The sequence below is a fragment of the Pinus tabuliformis genome, chromosome Q (assembly GCF_031772625.1).
Source record: "Pinus tabuliformis cultivar Carrire ecotype Pingquan chromosome Q, CPIR1, whole genome shotgun sequence".
NCBI classification, from domain to species: domain Eukaryota; kingdom Viridiplantae; phylum Streptophyta; class Pinopsida; order Pinales; family Pinaceae; genus Pinus; species Pinus tabuliformis.
Window position 1 is genome coordinate 445530518 of NC_142296.1, and position 23135 is coordinate 445553652.

Sequence of the window (23135 nt, forward strand, 5' to 3'; positions counted from 1 at the left end):
CAACACATTATTGAATGAAATTTATTAAATCTTTTAGTCCAAAATCAAAGGAAAGGTAGTATTATAAGAAAAGCTCAAAAATCACTCATTTTCAATAAATTTCCCCTGATTTGCTAATTACAAAATGATCATCTATTATCCCAACACTTGTTATATATAGAATTTGGGCACATGGAGGGTTCAGAGGGCCATAAGGCCCTAGAAATATTAAGTATCGAGCTTGTTAATATTTGGACTTGACAAATAGATAGCTCCTAGTTGCATTGTTAAATGCATAAACTTCATTGACATTGTGTTGCTTTATGCACATCATCCTAATATGATTATCACATCAATAACAAGTCCATCAAATAAACCACAAATGAAACTCACCACAAAATCAAAACATTAAAAGGATAAACATCAAAGTTTGAAGGATAAAATGCTTTCAAAGCATGCCATTGATTGCTCACACGGTAGTTTCAATTATTTAATTTGTAGCACAACCCAATGATTTCAAAAATTAAATACCCATAAGACAAAAGCTTTAAAGACAAGATATTCATCAAATCATGAGTGCTAATGTGGCCCCTCAAAGAAAATCATAACCTCAAAATGAAAATTGCCACCAGTAATTTTGAGTTGGTTGAGCATAACACAAAATACCTAACATCTCATTAGGCCACATAAGAAGACCAAAATGGGGCAATAGTGACTCGTTAATTCCCCAAAAAGGTACCACAAAGGCATACATCACACATGTTTCCCCTAAGCAATATTGCAAATCCTAACAACCCTCTAATATGGACTAGGGGCATAATACAAAATGCATGAAGAAGATGGTGGCATTACATCGCATCCCCCAGTGTCAACTTCTCTCATCCCAAAATTAGATCTCAACTTCATAAAAATTGCTTCTGTAGAGATTAGGTGAAGATGCATGTTCCTTTTTCTTCACTTCAATTCAATAATGTCATACTCAACAAGATTTCTAAGGTAGTGAACATCTAACTACAATGATTAGTCTTCATATGAAAATTTAGATTATTTGTCAATTGAATTGCACTTTAATTGTCACATCTGATTATTGGTAGCCCTCTTAATTAAAACCAAGTTTATATAAAGCATCCATGAGTCATTTGGCTTCCTTCCCTACTAGCTTTGTTGCTCTATATCCAATGTTGAAACAAGATTATCAATAGTGTGTTTACACTGAAAAAAATGCCGTCAAATTGGCATATTTGCACTCCAAGAATATAAAAAAATAACCCAATTTCAACTCATATCAAAGTTTTCTACAATTCAACCTTCAAAGCCTTTATCATACCATCATTATTGCTATAATAACCAAATCATTTATATAAATATTAAGAATCAATATTTCACCATTTTTCCTAATAGAATAACCAAGATTTCACAATTTTTTCTCATCATATAAAATATTGGGATCTGCTCTACATTTTTGGAAACAAAACTTCAAAGACTGCACATCAATTTTATCAGTCCATGTTTCAGAGCATATAGAGATTCAAATAACCTGCAAACATACTTAATATTTTCCTCATCAATAGAACTTGGTGGTTGCTACATATAAATTTCCTCTGTTGAAATTTTCACTCATTTCTTTTTGGATTTTCTATAAATTATGCTTCAATTGTTCTAACATAGTATAGCAGATGAGGATTATAAGCCACCATTTGATTGGTCGAGGAACTCAATATGGTGTAAAGTAACTATAACCAATGATTCTAAATTTTGCTAACATTAACTTTCCATCCTTGTGTAAAGGATTCAAGTTGTCAGGCGATAGCAAACATAAAGCTCTCTCACTCTGTTTTTGTTTCAATGCTTACCTAAATACTATTCTGTACCAACCGTGAAGGGTTGAAGAAATTGATTGTAGTGTTTGTCAAATCAAGAAAGAGTTTCAACCCCTTTCAACCATTTCTAGCAAGACTTTGAAAGGGGCACAAACACAAATTATATCATAAGCCCCATGAACAGACATTGAGGTGACAGACAAAACCCTTGCGTTTAGAAAAAACAGAATTATCACTTACTACTTCCTCAAGTATAGGTTTACATGTTACCATAGCACGTTATAGCTGCTTCTTTTTTTTGTTATGTATGCTTCTTTTTTTTTGTTAGCAATTTTGGTAGAAATCCAGCTCTGGACAGCAGGATTAAATTGGGAACAGGCTGATAATTTTGCAGTTCCAATGGGCTGAAACAAGTATAATTCTTTAATGGAATATAATGATTTTTTCTTATAAAAATAAAAAATAAAAACACCTTGTAGCTTTCATTTTAACATAAATTTATAAGTTCCACATAGAAACTACTAGAAGCTTGGTTACAATGCCTCGGATGTTTGCACTAATAACGCTTAGCGTACATGTGTAGTCCAGCTATAAAGTGTCCCTAGCAATCAACACCTTCATGATTTATTTCTAGATACATTTATCTCATCAGATCATTTTTCTGAGCCTGTGACTCCTTTTAACTTTACTGAATTGCAAAACTCTACAAAAGGTGCCCAAAATGCAAACAACGCACAATATTAATGCCTACGAGAAATTGCCAAAATACATCCCAATCAATCTTCAGACAAAAGCTCATCTAGTTCCTGTGCAAAATCATCAGGTGTTTTTGTTAGGTCTGTTTCTTTTATACCATTTTGTTCATAAAATGATTTTCTTTGTTGATTCCAACCCTCTGCAATCCTTTCTAAATTCTCTCCTACTTCCGATCCACGCTCTTGTACAACATTTAATAGTTCATCTACATTTTGCATGGTACTCGTCTCTGTATATTCAAAACATAAAATTATTTCCATCTTAGTAACATTTACATACATGTAAAAATGGCAGCGTAGTTTGATATTCAAAACCTATTTCAAGCATGGCTTATTAATGTGGTTGTCTTGAGAACATACCCTTGATAACAGACTCTTTTGCCATTGAATATTCTCTTCCCAGCTTTCTGAGCTCATCCAATTTCAGATCTTTCACCTGTAATTGCAAATGCACATTTTAATGGAAGATTTGAAATAATGTTTGAAGACGTCTCAGTGTGACCACTTCTTGACCTTCAACATTTTCTGAAATTAGTACCAAGTCAAAATTTAGACACAAGAAGATATAAACTGGACAATGCACACATTTTTTGACACAATACTAAATCAAAAGCATGTATGGCAATAGAAAAGATCTTTTGTATTCCCTGTTAAAAAAAGTAATCAAGTCTAATGACACTTACAAGATTCATATGAACATGTTCTTGTACTGGCATATGTGATAACAACCTGTTTTCCAAAAAGAATGAAAATCAGTTGCAACTTCTAGAGCTGAAATCACATGAAAGCAAATCCTCCTGTACATGAACTTATTTGAAAGTAATCTTATGAAATGTTTGATACTTTTCTGAGGCGATCCGAAGATGCGCATGTTGCTGCTTTGCCATCGCATTAACAGTTTTAGAAACTAGCTCCTCATCAACTTCAACAAAACCAAAAAGAAACATATTCTTGGCAACCATCTTCTTCACCACAGCTATAGCAACTCCCACACCATTATGCTTTGCGTCAACCACAATAACATTAAGCTTTTCCAAGTCCTCTGTATTTGGGTGTATTCGAAAACAAGCATTGTCAGTATATTCTGATGTCTATGAAAAATATATCAGATCCAAACCAGAAGCTTCAGGTGTTGAGAATTGCCCAACAAGCTAAAATCAACACTCTAAAAATGACTTCATTTAACCCTACCATGTTGATCAAATTATAGAAAAATTCATTTTCATATTCATAAAACTTAAATTTAACCATACTCAGAGATAAATAGATTTTAAATGGTCTATCAAACAATTGTGTTTCGTAAAGACAATATAGTGCATATAATCCTGCAAGTCTCCGCGAAAATGAATCTCCACCAACCATGTGACCTGCATGCATAACTCACAGCACTGATTAGTGGCTCTAAAACAAAGATTCTGATTAACCAGATTATATATACTGTGTCACTATAAATGGGTTAAAATCAAAGAGAGAAATGACCAAAACTCCCTAAGAAAGTGTTTTCCTAAACAGTTGAAAATGAAGGAAGATTTGTAATATGTTACAAGAACCATAACGGCCACATACTTATTGCACGGTCATACAATGTCTGCATGAAAAAAGCTGAATCTTTATCTGTAGGCCTAGCCTCATGGATGAAAGAAAACTTTCGGCCACGCCAGATAACTTTCATTTCTTCTAGTGTTGTTGCTTTTATCTGTAACATATATAAGATTACTGGCCATGCCGAAAATCTAGATCTAAATTAGTTCCTACTGAATTTATATCTTTGCCAATAACATAAACAGAATATATAAAAATATATAAGAATTAAATCCAAGGAGATAAATACAACCTGTGTGAACTCATCAACAAGCTCGTCAATATCCAGTTTGAAAGGAGTCACATCCATGACAGTAGCAATGAACCCCCCAATTATTTTAGAAAATAAATGTTTATAAAAGGCATTACCCAGAAACACCAATGCTGTCAGTAAATTCCCTGATCAAAAACTTACAGAAGTAAGCCACAGCAGAGAAAATGGGCATCGCATACAATAGCGAAATATAAAAGTATTATAAGAATGACAATGCATAAAACCAATAGCAGAACAAAAGAGAATATTGATCGTCTTGATGGGTGAGGTTGAAATAAGCAAAAGAAAACAGTGATACGGAAAGATAGATAGATAGATAAAAACCTATAATGAAAATCAGTGGACTTGGATATATTCATATTTTAGGAGACTTGCAGGATTGTGTGAACTATATTTTCAATTATGACAAACTAAAATATAAACACATATATCAAAACAGAGTATGCATACCCCGTGATTTGAGATTTGTTAGATCTATTTATCCCAAGAATAGAATCATCATCACTGTTTGGCATTGTAGCTTCAACGATAGGCCTTGAAGCATTCCTAGCCCCTCCATAAGTAACCTAAACAAATAAGACAACAATAACGTTAAAAAGGATATATGCACATACATTAAAACTTAGTGTATTCTACAAAAAAATCAATAAATACAAAATGATATATTCAATGAGACATTTCCACCCAATGGTTGCAAGACATGTTGAATAGCTAAAAGGAAACCAATACCCACTAGTACCGTCATTCCATTATATTTCAACACCACACATCAGTCAACAATATAGTATACAAATCATAAGTTAAATTTAGACGATGGAAAGAAAATGATAACTAAAGGACAAGGCACTAGTCCAAGTCTTTGGCAATCATCTCAAATTTTTCTCCATAAATTTCTCTCCTTAAATTCAGTCCTTTTAAGGCTAGAGAGAAAAACTAGGGCTTGGAGCGAAATTTTAGGGAGGAGGCTTTTTGGTGGTTTGAGAGCCTAAACATCAAGAGGTAGGTGTTGGCTACGTGACCTATCAATTTGGTGGGCATCCACTCAAATTTCATCTGTGAAATCTCTTGCCCTAGGTCTTGCCCTAAGAGGGAAACCCTAGTTTCTTCTCCCTCGACTTGAGGACTTTCTTGAGGGTTTCACGAGCCTTGGAATAGCTGATTATTTTTGCAAGGAACCATTTCTCTTTGTTCTTGACCTTGTGAATACTATCACCATCGAAAAACCTCAAAACCCTAGGTCTTGAACCTTGATTTCTGGGGTTTTTCTTAGAGAGTGTTTTGCTTCCTTGAAGCCTTGAGCCATTATTGAGTCTCTCTCTTGAATGAGCTCTAGCTTGATCACTTCGTACCTTATACCTAGCATATCCATTTTAAGTGATTTCCCTCCCACCGAGACTCCTCCCATTAGAGAAAGTCCATAAAAAGCATGGGGTTTTGGCTGAGGTGACATTGGACCTCTACCCCAGTGTTAGAACTCTGTCTAGCTCTTGTCTTGTAAGGTTTCCCTCTCCAAGGCCTGCTAGATTTTGTGGTAACAAGGTAGACATCAAGAAAGAGTTGACAATTTCGTACAATTCAAAGTAGAATGGGGTTGTTGAGAGGAAAAGCAAGGCCATCGTCAGGGCTGCTAAATCCATGACCCATGATCAGGATCTACCCATGTTCAAAACTTGAGTTCTCACAAGGTCTTGGGGCACAAGACTCTTGAGGAGGTTTTGACAAGAGTGAAACCAAAGGTGGTACATTTCTACATCTTCAAGTGTTTGGTGCATATCCATGTACCATTAGAGAGGAGGACAAAGTTGGAGCCCTCGATACAGAATGACATTTTTGTTGGGTACAATGAGACTTCCAAGGCATACAAGGTGTACATTCTATCACAAGGGAAGACTATGGTGAGTAGGGATGTAATATTTGAGGAGCACAGAGCCTTGACAAAGTCAAATGATACCATACTAATGGCAAATGATTGACAACAAGAGGTTCTAAAGGTTGAGGAGAGGTCAGCGACACTAGTAGCAGGTACTCAATCTTCAAATCAATAAGACGAGCAAGAAGCAGTGAGCACCTTCTAGTTCTATCAGGAGGATGGCTGGAGCAAACTCTTAGGGATGTTGAGGAGCATGTGGGGGCTCCTACGAGGATGTTCAAAGAGAGCAAACCACCGCAAAACTTTTCGAGCTACGTGGCACTTATGAGTGACATCAATGATTCTGAGCCTTCTAGCTTTGAGGAGGTAATATACCAACAGGTTTGGAGGGATGCCATGATGAAAGAGTATTCTTCCATTATGAAGAACAATGTATGGGATATTGTGCCTAGGCCAGTAGGAAAATCAGTGGTCACTTCAAGATGGATCTTCAAGATCAAACATGTTGCAAATGGGAGCATTGAGAAGTACAAGGCTAGGTTCATGGCGAGAGGGTTCTCCCAAAAGGAGGGAGTGGATTATGAGGAGACATTCGTTCCAATCATCAGATGCACTTCTATCAAGGCTATTATGTCTATTGCCTTAGAGATGAGGTCGAGGATACATCAGATGGAAATGAAGATAGCATTCCTTAATGGAGTAATTGAGGAGGTGTATATCGAGGAGTTGTAGGGATTTGAGATGCATGGGAGAGATTTTCCATGAACGCAAGTTAAAGAAGGCTTTGTATGGTCTGAAGCAAGCACCTTGAGCATCGTACTCAAGGATTGATGGGAATTTGCTAGCCATGGGCTTCACCAAGAGTGAGGCAGATCCCAAATTGTACTATATACTAGTTGGTGACGATCCTCTCATTCTAGTACTTTATGTGGATGACATTTTTTCCTCAGAGAAGCTAATAGAGGTGTGCAAGACAGAGTTAGGGGCAAAGGTTCAAATGAAGGACATCATCCATGATGTAATAACTTTTGTGGTTGAAGGTGTAGCAGCGAACAAGTGAGATCTTCCTCGAATAAGAGAAGTTTGCAGTTGAAATCCTAAAGAGATTCAGGATGGTGGATTGTAAGCCTATGTCAACACCCCTGATTACCAACTTGAGGAAGTTGGTTGCTTCCGAGATAGAGTTGGTCGTGTTGAAATATGTAACTAGGTTCGGTCTTCATAATGGCATATGTAATTGTGATTTTATGTATTTAATGAAAAGAGAAAAATAAATTTATTATTTGTGTTCTTGAGGCATGGGTTTCATGCTGAAGGAAAATTTATTTTAGGTCAAGCACCCATTGAGTGCTTCCAATTTGTCATAAAGTCAGTTGAATCATTGTCATGTATTGAAGACCCATTTAGGCATGTTACATATTGTAAAGAAAAATTTATTGAGTCAAAAATAGAGTCAAACGGACCTTGTCATGGCACAAAGATCAAGTCGACCTACATGAAGGAATAAGTCGGCCTCAAGATAGCAATTCATACCCCTCACAAGCCTATAAATAAGAAGGTATTCGACCTCATTTGGACTCACTCAAGCAAGTTCAATCTCCTCAAGATAGAAGCTAGAAAAGGGCAAAGAAGAAGAAGAAGAAGATCAAGATCGAATTTTTTGGGCCTCTCTCTCTCTCTCTTTCGTTAGGGGGTTTCTACATTTTCTGGGTTATAGACAAAATTCTAAAGCTGCATTGAAGTTGTGACGCTGCAAGGTCGAAGCAGTGAAGTTGCCTCTAGATCGAAGTTGTGAAGTTGTTAGGTCGAAACTGCTGAAGCTACATCAAGGTCGAAGTTGTTGAAGCTGCTAGGTCGAAGTTGCTAAAGCTGCTAGGTCGAAGTTGCTGGAGAAGTTGTTGGGAGGTCAAAGTTTGTTGTTGGAAGTTGTGTAAGGAAATCTCATCAAGAAGGAAGGACAACTTGGTCTTGGAGGGTCTTGGTCAATGGTCATAAGTCTCGGAATTCATCAATTGAGTTCTATAAGAAGAGAAGGATTCTAGTTGGTTTTCCTCTCAGTTGGAGAGGTTTTGGCCCTGGCTGATCGCCTATATCTTGTGTCCTATTGTCTCATTGTTCTTTATGATTTGGTAGTTGTTTGATGATAGAGAACACTAATAACAATAAGAAAAGAAGAAGTTAATCAAGTCAAGTAAAAATACATCACAAGAAGTTATCAAAGTAAGAGAAATCACTTACACTTGTTGCCCCTAGATTTCTCAATGTGGTTTCAAAGCTAAGGTGACTACTTCAAGGAAGGGCAACACGAAGAAGGATACTCTAGGGCCAAAGTATAAAGAGATCATCTTGGAAATATCAAGAGCTTCAATCATCAAGAAGGACTAACCCTCTCATCATATTGAAAGGGAATAAAGAAGACCTCAAAACCCTAGCTCATCCAAAGAAGGGTTCCACACTTGAAGCGTTCTTGGGTAACTCACCAATTCTACAATCATTATCACGAGGAAGGAAGAGCGAAGCACTTTTTATTCTGTTTTTCTGGGATATATTCTCCACATGTGCGAAGTATTAAGACATCCTTCTGCAGTAGCAAGTATCAAATTGCAGCCACCATCAAGGATCAAGTGTTGTGCCAAGAAAGGTCTCCTTTGCAAGACGAAATAACAAGAAAAAGAAGTCAAGGCAAGCAAAGTAGAAAGGAGGAAAATTTGTTCATCTTCTAGCCACACGTGTGAACTAGGGTTATTGCAGAAAAGACCAAAATTGCAGAACTATTACATCACACCGAAATTTTGAAGAAGGGCCGAAATTTGAGGTTGTGAAACAAGTTTAACTAGCATTTTCTTGAAGGAAGAAAAGCAGGAAAAAGCATTGCCATCATCATCAAGGAATCAATGTGATCTCCCTTTCAGCCAAGGATCACTTTTGAAGAAGACATCTTCACCAAGAAGACATCTATTATCTACATCATCATCAAAATCAAGAAAGCATCAAGTTGAAGATTTCATCATCTAGGAGTATCTTCACTTGACAAGTAAGTATTTTTATATCTATATTTGAATATGTCAAAATGATTTCATATTGCAAGGAGAGCAACAAATTGGTTGGGTCATCAAATTGTCTTGCATGGAAGAAGAGGATAGATTTGATCCTCATAGAAAATGAAGTCGTTGGTCATGTTAAGGGTTTAATCGTCAAACTGCCAAAAGAAGAAGCTCAAGCTCTGCAAGATGAAGATATCAAAAGAAGAAGAAATAGCCTCATACTTTATGAGGGTGTCAGAAATAAGAGACCAACTCCAAGAGTTGGGAGAAATAATGTTTGAAAAGGAAATGACTACCATAGTGCTCAATGCACTACTAGAGGAAAGGGGCAACTTCACATCAAGCATCTATGGGAAGGCTGAAGGAAAAAATCTTGGTAGGATCAAGCGAGCAAGCTCAAGCATTTGCTACCATGGCTAGAAGGAAAGGGAAGTTTGGGAAGCTTGGTCCTCAGAAAAAGAAGAACATGTCAAAGGTTCAATGCTATGGTTGTCATGAATATGGGCAATACAAGAGAGATTGTCCGAAGCTCAAGAAGGACAACAACAAAAGAGGAAGGGAAGAAGCCCATATCACTGAAGAAGTGGAAGATGCTGAAGAGAAGAAACACAAGAAGGAGAAGTAAAATATCTCTACTATGATTGAGATAGTCTACCTCACCTAGTTCTTTTCAAGTTTTTGTTTCAATTTTTCTTTTGTAAAGTATAACTATCATGGTAGGAATCATTAGAAGCATGATAGGATGCATCATGTTAGGAGATGGCATCATAGAAGCATATGATTGAAAGCAAGAGCATGTGACATCATCATAAAGAAGCATGAAAGATAGCTGAAATAGAAGGATGTAGCTCTTGATAACCTCATTAGAAGCATAAGTAGTACTTATGGGAAAAAGAAAGTCATCTAGTATAGAGCTCATCATACATCATTCAAAAGGAGCATTTGCAGGATGAGGATGATCAAGATCCTCCATTGGAATCTTCATTGGAAGGTTCACCTACTGGAAGAAGCAAGTGTCTCGCCAGGAATTCCAACTTGTATGGAATTCATGGGATGATGTTATGATGTCAAAATAAGTGAAGCAGGTCAAGGGATTGAAGTTCTTTTAATCAAGGAAGCTTCCGAAGGAAGTCTAGATTACCAAAAGAAAGAAATGAGGTATGTATGCTTGTACTAGATAAAATAGAGTCATGGCATATGGTTGCAGATATCAATGTTGCGAAAATCTCGATAACATCCCGATTTTATCTTGAAATCACGATTTTTTGACCTAGCCAATGTTTGCCAATTTTTGCCGATATTTTGATGGTATTTTGATTTGTGCCGATGTTTGCCGATTTTTACTGATATTTTCCCGATTTTTATGATTTTTGGGTTTTCCAGACCCTCGCTGATTTTATCCCGATGCCGATGTTCGCAACATTGCAAGATATCATGAATAAGTGCTTTACCTCAAGAGCATGATCAAAAGAAAGGATCTCCTCCTGTGAAAGGATGCATGAAGGCATGGTTCACACATTGACTAGATGAAATCAACATAATATGTCCTCATATGAAATATGAAGTGGTTGACAAATTTGAAGGAACTATGATTGGAAGTCCCTGAGAGGAACTATGTGAATAAAGAAAGGAAGATATCATGAAAAATTCAACTATGGAGAAGGCAATCAACATCCAAGGACTAGAAGATTTGACTATGATATCTCCATGGGAAAGATATGAAGATCCTGATAAAGTATGAAAAAGAAAAAGACCCTTGACGTTGTATATATTTTTGGAGATGTGTCAATATATATGCAGGATGCTGATGTAAACAAGATGTCATGATGAAAGATCATCACAAAGGTATTTTTTGTTTAATGTTCATTTTCTATTTTTGAACAATATATGGATGGGCTAATGCAAGGCTACCAAAGGAAGAGTTGTAGATGTCATCTACAACTGACACTCATGTGGTAGGATGAAAGATCTTGAAGGAAACATGATGTGAAGAAGGTAGCAAGGTATGAAGGAAAGGCCAGATATGGACTAATGGATCACTTTCCAATGAAAGAAAGGATGACATGATTGACATGATTCATGAATGAAAGTGATGAATGGTCGATGCCCTACGAAGAAGTCCCAAAAAGGTGAAGACTCTTGAATAAAGAAAAAGGAGTTCATGACATCGAAAGGAGGAGCTCTTCAAGCAACTGGTTGTCCCATGATCTCCACCTAAAGAGTTGTTGGAAGCAAGTCCCTAGTCAAAAGGGAGCTTGGTCAAGTCCCTGATTAAGAGGGAGCTTGGGTACATTCCTTCACTGGAATGGGCATATCCTCCCTAATTGAGAGGGAGAGATAGACACATCATTCTTGTCTTCACCTGGGAAGATAGAATGGAGGATTGGGTGAGAAGGAGAGATAGACACATCATTCTTGTCTTCACCTCGGGAGATAGAATGGAGGATTGTGTAAGCATCTGGCATCTGATACTCTTTGAGAATGTGGTAGGGCATCCAAGATAAGACTAGTCATAGAGGACCGATATTCTTTGAGGACTGGGAATCCAAGATAAGAATATTCCTAGTGGAACATACTCTGAGAGAACCCGAGTGGGGTATGTTCCGAGAGAGATAATGATGAGGGTGTCTATAAACCATTGGTCTCGCAAACATTGTGCTCTAATCATGTGGAGAGATAGAGTTGTTAGTCAAGGCCTTGCTATGTGACAACGTTGGAAGATATGATGCTATACAAATGGGTTACTAATCCGACTCCTCTTCTAAGAATTATTCAGATTGAGAATGTCCAAGTACCTTGTATGAACTATGAATACCTCCCTAGTTAAGAGGGAGTGTTGAAAAATGTAACTAGGTTCGGACTTAATAATGGCATATGTAATCGTGTTTTTATGTATTTAATGAAAAGAGAAAAATAAATGTATTATTTGTGTTCTTGAGGCATGGATTCATGCTCAAGGAAAATTTATTTTTAGGTCAAGCACCCATTGAGTGCTGCTAGGTTTGTCATAAAGTCAATTGAGTCATTGTCACGTATTGAAGACCCATTTGGGCATGTTACATATTGTAAAGAAAAAATTATTGAGTGAAAAATAGAGTCAAAAGACCCTCCAAGACCTCGTCATGGCACAAAGATCAAGTCGGCCTACATGAAGGAACAAGTGGGCCTCAATATAGCAATTCATACCCCTCACAAGCCTATAAATAAGAAGGTATTCGACCTCATTTGGACTCAACCAAGTTCAATCTCCTCAAGATAGAAGCTGCAAAGGACGAAGAATATGAAGAAGATCAAGATCGAAGTTTTTGGGCCTCTCTCTCTCTCTTTTGTTAGGGTTTCTACAGTTTGTGGGTTAGACGAAATTCTGAAGTTGCATCGAAGTTGTGAAGCTGCAAGGCCAAAGCTGTGAAGCTGCCTCTAGATCGAAGTTGTGAAGTTGTTAGGTCAAAGCTACCGAAGCTACATCAAGGTCGAAATTGTGAAGCTTCTAGGTCGAAGTTGTTGAAGCTACTAGGTCGAAGTTGCAAAAATTGTTGCTGGGGTCGAAGTTGTTGGAAGGTCGAAGTTCATTGTTGGAAGTTGTGTAAGGAAAGCTAATCAAGAAGGAAGGATGACTTGGTCTTGGAGGGTCTTGGTCAAGGGTCATAGGTCTTGGAATTTGTCAATTGAAGTTCTATAAGAAAAGAAGGATTTTGGTGGGTTTTCCTCTCAGTTAGAGAGTTTTTGGCCCTGGTTGATCGCCTGTATCTTCTGTCCTATTATCTCATTATTCTTTAGGATTTCATAGTTGTTTGATGATAGAGAACACTAATAATAATAAGAAAAGAAGAAGTTAATCAAGTAAAGTAAAAATACATCACAAGCAATTATCAAAGTAAGAGAAATCATCTACACTTGTTGCCCCCTAGATTTCTCAACAGGTTGATCCCACAATGTATAGGCAGTTGATATATTCTTTGATGTATCTAGTCAATACTAGACCAGATATATGCTTTGCTATGACCACACTAAACCAATTTATGGTCGAACCAAGGAGGGTTCATTGTGTGGCAACAAAGCATGTGCTCAAGTATCTTTGAGGTACAATGGGTATCGACTAAGGTAAGTCAGAAGTGGTGGAGTGCAGTTAGCAGGCCATACAAGCTCAGACTGGGCTAGGAGTGTAGAGGACAGGAAGAGCACCTGTAATATCCCGAAAAATAATTTGACATTTTTTTCTAGAATTTTGCTTCAAAAAATTACACCATAAATTTATTTATTTAAAACCCAATCAAATTGCAGAACTTGCACCATTAAATTATCAACGTGGCAAATAAATTTTGCAAGGTAAAACCTAGAAATTGCAACTCAAGTTAACACGAGAAATAGCAGCGTAACTCAACCTTATTATATTAAATATGGATATGGAAATACATGTCAAATACGATTCCGAGAACCTGTTAAAACACCAGCAAGATATTTGTATGGCTGACAAGGACTCCAACGTTATGCAGCTTTTAGAGATCTGATTGACCTCTCCCCACAATCTCCACGTTAAGCCCAGTGAGTAGATATGATTTTATCCCTCCTTTTTTGAGTGGCTAGGATATATATCTCAATACCGAAACCCCTCTTGATTGGATCAGCTAGGGTGGATGTTGAAATTGTAGCTATGGTCGGTCTTCATAAAATTATTTATTTTCATTGTATTTGAGAAAAAACAAATTTTTTTTTTTTTTATTTATAATTTCAAGTGGCTCCAAAAGTTTTAAGTTGGCTCTTCTGGATGATCAGGTAGACTTGCCTAGAAACTCGCATGATGGCTAGTCGGCTTGCCTTGAAGCTCTCATTCGAATCACATGATGGCTAGTTGGCTCGCCTTGAAACTCTCTCATTCGGGTCACGTGATGGCTAACTGTCTTGCCTAGAAACTCACTCATTCGGATCACCTAATGGCTATATACAGAGGTTAATTCGCTCTCCTTGGGATGCAATTCAAACACACATACCTTACTCATTTTCTCTCCTATGTGAAGTGGTTTGAGATCTATCGATCTGCTCATTACATTTATGATCTAAAATCAGTGATTAAGGATCTGCTCATTGCACCTTTGATCTGAAGTCATAGGTTTGAGATCTGCTCATTATACTTGTGATCTGAAGTCAGAGGTTCGGGATCTGCTCAATATACTTATGATCTGACGTCAAAGGTTCAAGATCTGCTCATTATACTTATGATTTGAAGTCAGAGGTTCGAGATCTGCTCATTACACTTATGATCTGAAGTCAATGACCGAGAAGAATTATTATACTTGTGATCTGAACTCTGGTGACTGAGATCTGATTATTATACTTGTGATCTGAAGTCTAGTGACAGAGATCTACTAATTATCAAAAGTTTGTTATGTCCTGATTAAGACTAGGTCGAGACCTAAGCCTAGATCCGAGCTCTAATCTGATTGTAATTCTATTCAAGGTCTGAACTTCAGGAGATCTATTTTTCGGGCCTTGTCTTATGTGATATGGTGAGAGGATCAGCCTCTCGGTGCTAAACTCGTTGGACACTCTATTGGACAGCTTGTTGACATTGTGTTGCAGACATTTACATTAGAGACTTAGCACTTGTGGTTAGTATTATTTATGTCTATATGTACAGTTGAAGGATCTCTCTAAGAAAAGCTTGGTTGGGTTTTCCCCTTTGTGGGGTTTTTCCCTGGTCTCTGACCTAAACATTGGTGTCTTTTGGTATTGTTCATTGTGATTTCTTCTTTCCCTTTACTACTATTGGTTGAATTTCTCAAGTATAATTATTTGATGAAGAAGAATAAATTGTAATAAGCTCACAAACAATTATTAGTAGATCAGAGATATTGCTTGTACATCTTGCACTTGGTTTTTCAACATGGTATTAAAGCTATGGTGAATTCTTGGAAGCCCTAGTTGGAGATCTAATCTCAGGAGACCTAATATGATTAATGAAAGACCTCAGAGAATAAAATATGAAGGATTGATACTACCAGGCCGAAATCCTCTGTTCTAAGAGGCTGAAAGATCTCAGGACCAGGAGATCGAATAACCCTCTACCATGCCTCGGTATTTTAGTGATCCAAAATCTCAATCTTATATCTCAATGGGGAACTGATGTCTCACGTGATTGGATAAGGAAAAGACTTTTTGAATTTCAGTGATTGTCTAAGGTTTATGTTTATGGAGCGAATTCAGTGAAGCACTATATATATATATATATATATATATACACGTTGTAATATCTTAAAACTTCAGATCGAACCTCAAAGCCTCAGACCGAAATACTTCTCAACCACTATGCCTTGTTTTGGTATATTGTATATGGTTCTCAAGCAGAAAAAGTATGGATCTGATGTGCATGTATCTTCTGTGGAAAAGGTGTGGATATGTCTCTGGTTTGGACAAGAAGGATAAAGAGATCAAAGTCGCAGATCAGAAGCAAATATACTCGCTCTCTCTAGCTCTAAAGAAACTAAATCTTGTGAGGTCCAATGCACAAATCTGAGGTAAAACCGTCAAAAGTATCTCTAAGGAACAGTGTGTCTCCGAGGCAAATATATCTCTGTGGTACAGCACAAATCTGAGAAAATATATCTCTGTGGTACAACACAGATCTGAGACACCCTCTCTGTGGCATCATCCAAACTTGAAGGCAAATGTTTCAGACCTTGTAGAAATCTCATCTTTATGGCATATCTCTGTTTGAATGTGAATCCTAAGACATAGTTGTAAGACCTCTTTGAGACCTACATTCTGAGATATATCTTTGAGATCTTAATGCAACATAGAGCGAGATCAGAGGTAGACTTGGAGGATGTTGCAGAGATCCTTGTGGATTGAATTATGGAGGGCTGACAATTTAAAAGGGGTCTCTGTTCTATACGTAAAGAAATATCAAAATGCATTACAGAAAGCCAGCCTAATTTGGGAGTCGGCCTGTCTGATATTGGCCAAAGATCCACATTGATTTGAAGGTTTACATATGAGCAAATCAAGGACTAATGAACTAATGATGCAAGTGGCTAAACGAAGTATAATCACAATGATTCAATACAAGGTATGTTTCAATTTTATCTCAGGAAATGACAATTTTAAATACAAGGCAAAAAGATGTGTAAGATTAGATTGCCCTAAGAAGTCTTTGTGATTGCTTGAATCGAGTCATTCATATGCATTACAATAAATCTTGAAGTTTAGCCACAGTCCAAGAATGAATTCAGTGATGCATTGAAGATGCAAGTCTATGTATATGTTGCATTACGAAGTTAAGGAAATATTATGCAAGAAATGTCTTGCATTGAATCTGAGCCTGAAGAGGCCAAGGATATTATTTGCAAAAAGTTCCTTGCATTTAAGGCAGGATGATGATGTCACACCAATGTCACATGGTTCGAGTTCAAGTTCGAGTTCGACAACATTAAAGTTTGATTCGAATTCGAATTTGTCCATGTGGTTCGAATAAAGTTCGCCATTAGGTTCGTCCATATACATATTTCACATTTTCAAAATATATCTATATATATATATATATATAATTTATATTATATATATTTAATAATTAAATATTATATTAATAAATTTATACATCTTTTTAAAATATAAATTATATTAATTTACAATATAACTTACGATTCATGGCAACAATAAATAATAAAATAACATTTACTTTGTTTCATAATTGTAAGTTGTAACCTAAGCCTGAAACCCATAACCTGGATCTGTAACTCATTGGCGATTTTCGCCCCGCAACGCACATTCCTGCGATTTTATTTCTAACATTTAATCTGCTCGCCTGTAACCTCCTCTCCCAAGGCTTTTTCTGTGCAGGTTAGCCTTGAACGTAATGGACTTGTCGCTTGGCCTCGAGGCCCGAACCTAATGTACTTGAATTTTTATGCCTGTAACTTGTTCGCCCAAGATGTTTCCATGTTGCTTAACCTCGAACCTAAAAAACTGGAACATGTTACTTAACCTTGAACATGACGAACTGGAACAAATATTTATAGATTTTAAGGTTCGCCAAATTTCGAACCTCAAGGTTCAGATCCAACGAACCCTATGACATAGGATCACATTATTTGCTAAGTGAAGCAGTCATGTCAAGAGGTCGAAGCCCCTCTTCAAAACCTAAAATACTGGAGTACACAACTTGATACTCAATCTGATACCTTGCTAAAAGGTTGAAACTTGATGGCATTGCAAAATCTAGGGTTTGGAAGACTGAAGGTCTTGGCCAAATTCTAGGGTTTTTGAATATTGAACATTCAGATTTAGTAAACCCTAGCAAGCCAATAATGGCTTGGAGAAGAAAACCTAGGGTTTGTAGGCAAAACCCTAGGATCAATCGTTTTCGTTGAAAGAAGAAACCCTAGCTCTTGCAAGAAAAGAATGACACCTTGATGATGACATAGAGAAAGTGCAAGATGGATGCAAGCAGCCTAAAAATCAAGAGGGAGTTGATATCCTCTCAAAACATAAGTATTTTATATCTCTCTTTTGTAATTATTACTATTGTAGTAATTGTTCTTCCAGGATCCCCATGTGAAGGGTTACAAGTACACAATGAAGGCTATCAAGGCTTTGGCAACAGATGGAAGAAGAGAGCAAAGCTCTATGATGAGAGATATTGTACCAGACAAGACCTAGCCTCAGAAGAAACAGTTTAACTTGATCCATGAAGAAAAAGTATTATTAGATGGCAAGAAGTACATGCCAAGTTATTCAAGGTCTGAACTTCAGGAGATCTATTATCCGAGCCTTGTCTTTTGTGGTATGGTGAGAGGATCAGCCTCTCAGTGGTGAACTCATTGGACACTCTATTGGACAACTTTTTGACGTAGTGTTGCAGACATTCACATTGTAGACTTAGCATTGTGGATGCCATCTTGTGGTTAGTATTATCTATGTTTAGATGTACTGTTGAAGGATCTCTCTAAAGAAAAGTTTGGTTGGGTTTTCCCCTTTATGGGGTTTTGCCCTGGTCTCTGACCTAAACATTGGTGTCCTTTGGTATTGTTGTTGAGATGTCATCTTTATTGTCATTGATGGCTCAAAAGGTCAAAAGGATTGTTGCTTGGGTATCTACTAGCAGCCCTAACTTGTCACAATACAAGGACAAGTCTGGTAGGCATCGGGTGCTACAGACAGAACATAGAGTAACTTGCAGATCGCTTTGCACCAAGAAATATTGAGAATGTTATTCTATATGACTGTATATTCATGGTGACAACTATAGCCACTAGAAACTGCTACTGAAGTGACATCCATGGACCTATTGATTCTTGCTATGGTCCAGCTCAACAACACTAGTCATGACATTGAAGCATTTAACATCCATTCGCTTGCGTGAAATTTCAATATTGTCCCTCACATAAGCTTCAGTCATTTTAACAGGAGGTGGAACCCACTTTGTTATAGTTACATCGCTTATATACAAAAAAAGGGACAAATAGTTACATCGCTTATATACAAAAAAAGGGACAAAAAAACAACCTCAAAAAACATTAGCATATCTCAAAATTGTGCCAATAATCACATAAGTGATATCTATCAAGCCAGAAGCAAAGCCACAAGCATCAACAAATAGCACTCATGCAGCAGTAGGCGTAGCCCAATATCAAGGAAAGGCTTATCCTGATCAAAAACTGTCCAAAATGGCTTGGTCTCAAAAGAAAATACATGTTTTTATGACACTTCAAGTCAGCCCCTGTACAGTTAAAAATTTTAATTAAAATCAATATTTATAAACCTGGTAACGTCAACCTGCATGCTCATGTCGGCCCTCCATCTCAAAAGACATGTCTTTTCAACACGATCGAACAAGTATATACTGAAGCTAGACTTCTCCATTTGACCATCTGATTCAAGCAAGAGAGATTCGTTTCTGAAGTGATTTCATTGAGTAATTTTGTGGATTCTTTGCTATCTCCGAGGTGATTTCGTTGGGATTCTCTAGTCACAAGTCTCGGGCTTTTCTGGTCATAACTTCTAGTGGTTCTACTCTGTGTTTCTCAGCAGTCCTGAGGCAAGAACAGTCCCATTACATCACACTTTTTTGCTCTAAAAACAGCCCATTGTATTCGACCTCTTGTAGCTCTGTTATGTGGCTTGACTGTCCCTCATTCGTGACCCTCTGTGGCTCTGGTTTGAGCTTGGACAGTCTCTTAACCTCGGCCTGCCTGTGTTTGATCAGATTTCTATTGAGATAGCCTTTCTAGGCTAGCACAGAGCTCAAACTTGAGTCTTCTTGTGGCTTAATCCAAAGTCAAAGCCTCTTGTACCTATTTTTCGATTTTTGGAGTTAATCTTGGCAAATTTTTGGAGCGGGCTTGAGGAAATTTTGAAGAGAACTTGTTGATCTTGTGGAGCTGAGTTGAAGCATTGTTGAAGCTGAGTTGAAGCATTGCCTTGTTGAATTAGCTTTGAATATCACTGTGAAAATTCCTAAGCCTAAAGGAACCGCTACCGCAGCAAATCTGAATCTACTTCACGTACTTGATTTTTTAAATTACATTCATCAAGTTATTCTTCTTAATACTAAAGCAAATTACTTTTGCAGCCTACACTAATTAAATATTTGGTCTCATGAAACAGAAAACAAAGCAAAGAACAAGCTACATATGACACACTTATTTTTGGACACAATAGTCCTCGGAAAAAACCAATGCAGGAAAACCGGTGCAGCAGTTCTGAAAGTTTATTATTATGCAGGAGAAATATCTGAATACAAATCTAGGATGCTCATCTACCAATCCTTTACAGAGAAAATACTGGCGGAAATTCTGAGTGATTTTTACCTCACTTCACCCGGCAAAATTCTGGCTGATCCGGCACAAGACTGGCTAACCCCCGCTATTTCTGCGTTGGCCCTGTGTAGGCCCTACGTCAACCTTTTAGGCTCTGCGTCAGCCCTGCGTCACCTTCTCTGCTCTCTGCGTCAGATCTCCCGACAATTTCAGCAGTTCCTGGCAGTTTCGATTGTTCCGACAGTTCTGGATTCTGCGTGACAAGTAGCTTTTCTGCGTCAACTCTCCTAGATACTGCATTGCCTCTACGTCATCTCTCCCAACTGTTCCGGCAATTCTCAACAGCTTCAGCTGCTCCGATAGTTCTGCATTCTGCGTGACAAGCAGCTTTTCTGCGTCAACACTCCCGACTACTGCGTTGCCTCTCTGCAAGCTCTCTTTGCCTCTCTATTTTGCATTTTCTGGAAAGTCCTTCTCCCAGATTCTCTCTACCCCTCAGCTACAAGATCTCCCCAATCGATTTTCCTCCTAAGAACTTCTCGCCTCGAAAAATCAATTTCCTTAATCTCTCTTTGTGTGTTTCCAAATGAACCCCAAGCCTCAATTTTATACTTTTCCTATTGAGTCTTCAACAGCCAAGATTAAATCTCTAATCAACGGCTTAAATTAAAACATGACTTGATCTGCCTTCTAGATCATTCTCACCCATATTTTGATTAATACCCATTAATATTTTAATTTCCCTAAGTTTAGACTTAGGAACTCCATTAAAAATATTAATTATTTTAACAAAATACAATCCGGGTGGAATTTCACCAAACGGTTTTTGGGTTCTTTAGAACTCATGTGCCATAGCCTCTCCACCAATTTTCAAGGCTAGAGCACTTCCGAAGCTACCAAAAACTAACACTCCCTCTTAGCAAGGAAAGTGCTCTAGCAACAATGTCCATCTGCATGCTGCTTTGTTTCTGAAGCACCCCTTTTTTGCACTGTAGCTGCCACCAACACTATGCTCCTGTCGCAACTGTACTGCTACCCATAACACTGCCACTACCACTATTGCATCTATACTACAACTCCCTCTAAAACGCTGCATCTGCTATGCTGCTAGCACTTCCACTGCTAACACTGCATTCGTATTGCAACTCAGTTGCTGAGAGAAGCAACTAAAAAACATCCAAAATTAGTTGAACTTAATAGTGTTCAGCATAATACAATGAATGTTGGAATCTAACTGCTACTAGTCTTTGACCCTCTAAATCTTCTGCACTGGTGCTGACTTTTGCATTGTGCCAACTGCATTGTTGCCAACCTTACTCTGCGCTGATCAGTGTTGGGTCCCAAGCTACTGCAACTGTCCTCCAAACAATCCACTGCATCATCTGACACTAAGTCCATCTCGCTACTGTTGAATCTTAGGCTCTTGTAGCAAGGAATTGATCCAAGAGGTGGACTCCTCAAGGATCCTACGCACATGTAGTCTTCCTGACTACAGCTCAATATCGCTCCATCTCCCTCCTGGAGATGCATGGGCACTCATGGCATACTCTTCCTTGTCTATCTTCGCAGCTGCAACCTTTGGATCATGCTTCTCATCCTTATCCTTTTGCTTCAAAGGACACTAAGATGCAAAGTGACCCATCTCGCCACATCTGAAACATTTCACCTTCGAAATATCATCCTTCTGCTTCAACTTATGTTGTCCCTTCAATGCTAGAGTTGTGTTCTCCTCCTCCTCCTTCGTCTTTGTGCCACTCCCACCACTGCCATTGAGGATGACCTTCACTAGGTCCCTCCTTAACTCCTCCTATTGAAGAACCACCCACATCTCCTCCAATGAAAGTAGTCTTTCCCTGCCCAATATGCTTTGGACGAAGACTTACCATTCATTTGAGACTCCATTCAGGGCTATCCTCACCATCGCAGTTGACTAAGGAGTGGACCCCACTGCAGCAAGTTGGTCTCTAGTGTCCTGAAGACATTGATAGAGGTTCACCCCTTCTCCTTTCTGCATCAAAGTCCGCAGCAACTTCTGCTCTAAATACATCTTTCGTTGTTCGGAAGAGCCTTCATACAGAGAAGACAAGGCTTCCCACATCTCTTGCGCTGTATCCTTGCCATGCAAGTGTGAGACCACATGATCTCGAACTCCATCGAGAATGAGCCTCTTTGCCTTCCCCTGCTCGGCCTTGTACTTCTTCTTTTGATCGTTTTCAGTGGGAACAACTACAACACTATTGACGTAGGCCTCGAGATCATATTCCTCCAGAACAGCTAAGATTCTGGTCTTCCATATGACATAGTTGGAAGCACCTTCCAACCTATCATGATCTCTGAGCCCGTGCGATGCCATCTCACCCAATTGTCGAACTAACTCCTCTAGTCACTGCTTAGCACTGCTCAGCAAGTGAGAAATTCGAACTTTCTAGCGAAAAGTTCTCTGAGGAGAAAATTCCCCTTCTACGTGTCTTCATTCTTTTCCAACGGATTTCTACCCCGGCAAAAACCACGCCCTTCAAGCAGTGCACTAAGGCTTTGTGTCACTCCCTCTGCCTCTGCAAACTCACGAACTGGAAATCGTACCTCTTTGTCGTCTCACTCAGAGAAAGATTTCCTCGAATATGCTTCCCGTCAAGGACTCCGCAATTCCTTCAAGGGGATTCAAATTGCTGCCAAGTGCAGCTTTCGGCCTCACTACTCAGTACTGGATCTGCTCTTCCTATTTCAAAATCAACCCCCTGATACCATGTGAAAATTCATAATCTTGAAGGAACCCCTACTACAACAAATCTGAATCTACTTCACTTACTTGATTTTTTAAAATACATTCATCAAGTTATTCTTCTGAATACTGAAGCAAATTACTTTTGCAGCCTACACTAATTAAATATTTGATCACATGAAACAAAAAATAGAGCAAAGAACAAGATACATAGGGCACACTTATTTTTGGACACAATAGTCCCCGGAAAAAACCAATGCGGGAAAAATTAAAATCGGTGCAGCAATTCTGAGGGTCTATTATTATGTAGGAGAAATATTTGAATACAAATCTAGGATG

At 38.1% G+C, this 23135-nt stretch overlaps 1 protein-coding gene across 3 annotated transcripts in view; it reads right to left on the bottom strand.

Moving 5' to 3' along the window:
- Positions 1-2255: 2255 nt before the first annotated feature.
- Positions 2256-23135, bottom strand: part of LOC149220119 (uncharacterized) — an 81239-nt gene continuing 60359 nt past the window's right edge. For all 3 annotated transcript variants that reach the window (XM_089384668.1, XM_089384667.1, XM_089384669.1), the window contains 8 exons: positions 4860-4975; positions 4389-4534; positions 4121-4250; positions 3808-3921; positions 3398-3596; positions 3238-3283; positions 2915-2990; positions 2256-2784 (listed from right to left, as the gene is read on the bottom strand). In XM_089384668.1, coding sequence (XP_089240794.1) covers positions 2576-2784; positions 2915-2990; positions 3238-3283; positions 3398-3596; positions 3808-3921; positions 4121-4250; positions 4389-4445 — 831 coding nt within the window. In that variant the 5' untranslated portion in view covers positions 4446-4534; positions 4860-4975 and the 3' untranslated portion in view covers positions 2256-2575. The remainder of the gene's footprint in view (positions 2785-2914; positions 2991-3237; positions 3284-3397; positions 3597-3807; positions 3922-4120; positions 4251-4388; positions 4535-4859; positions 4976-23135) is intronic.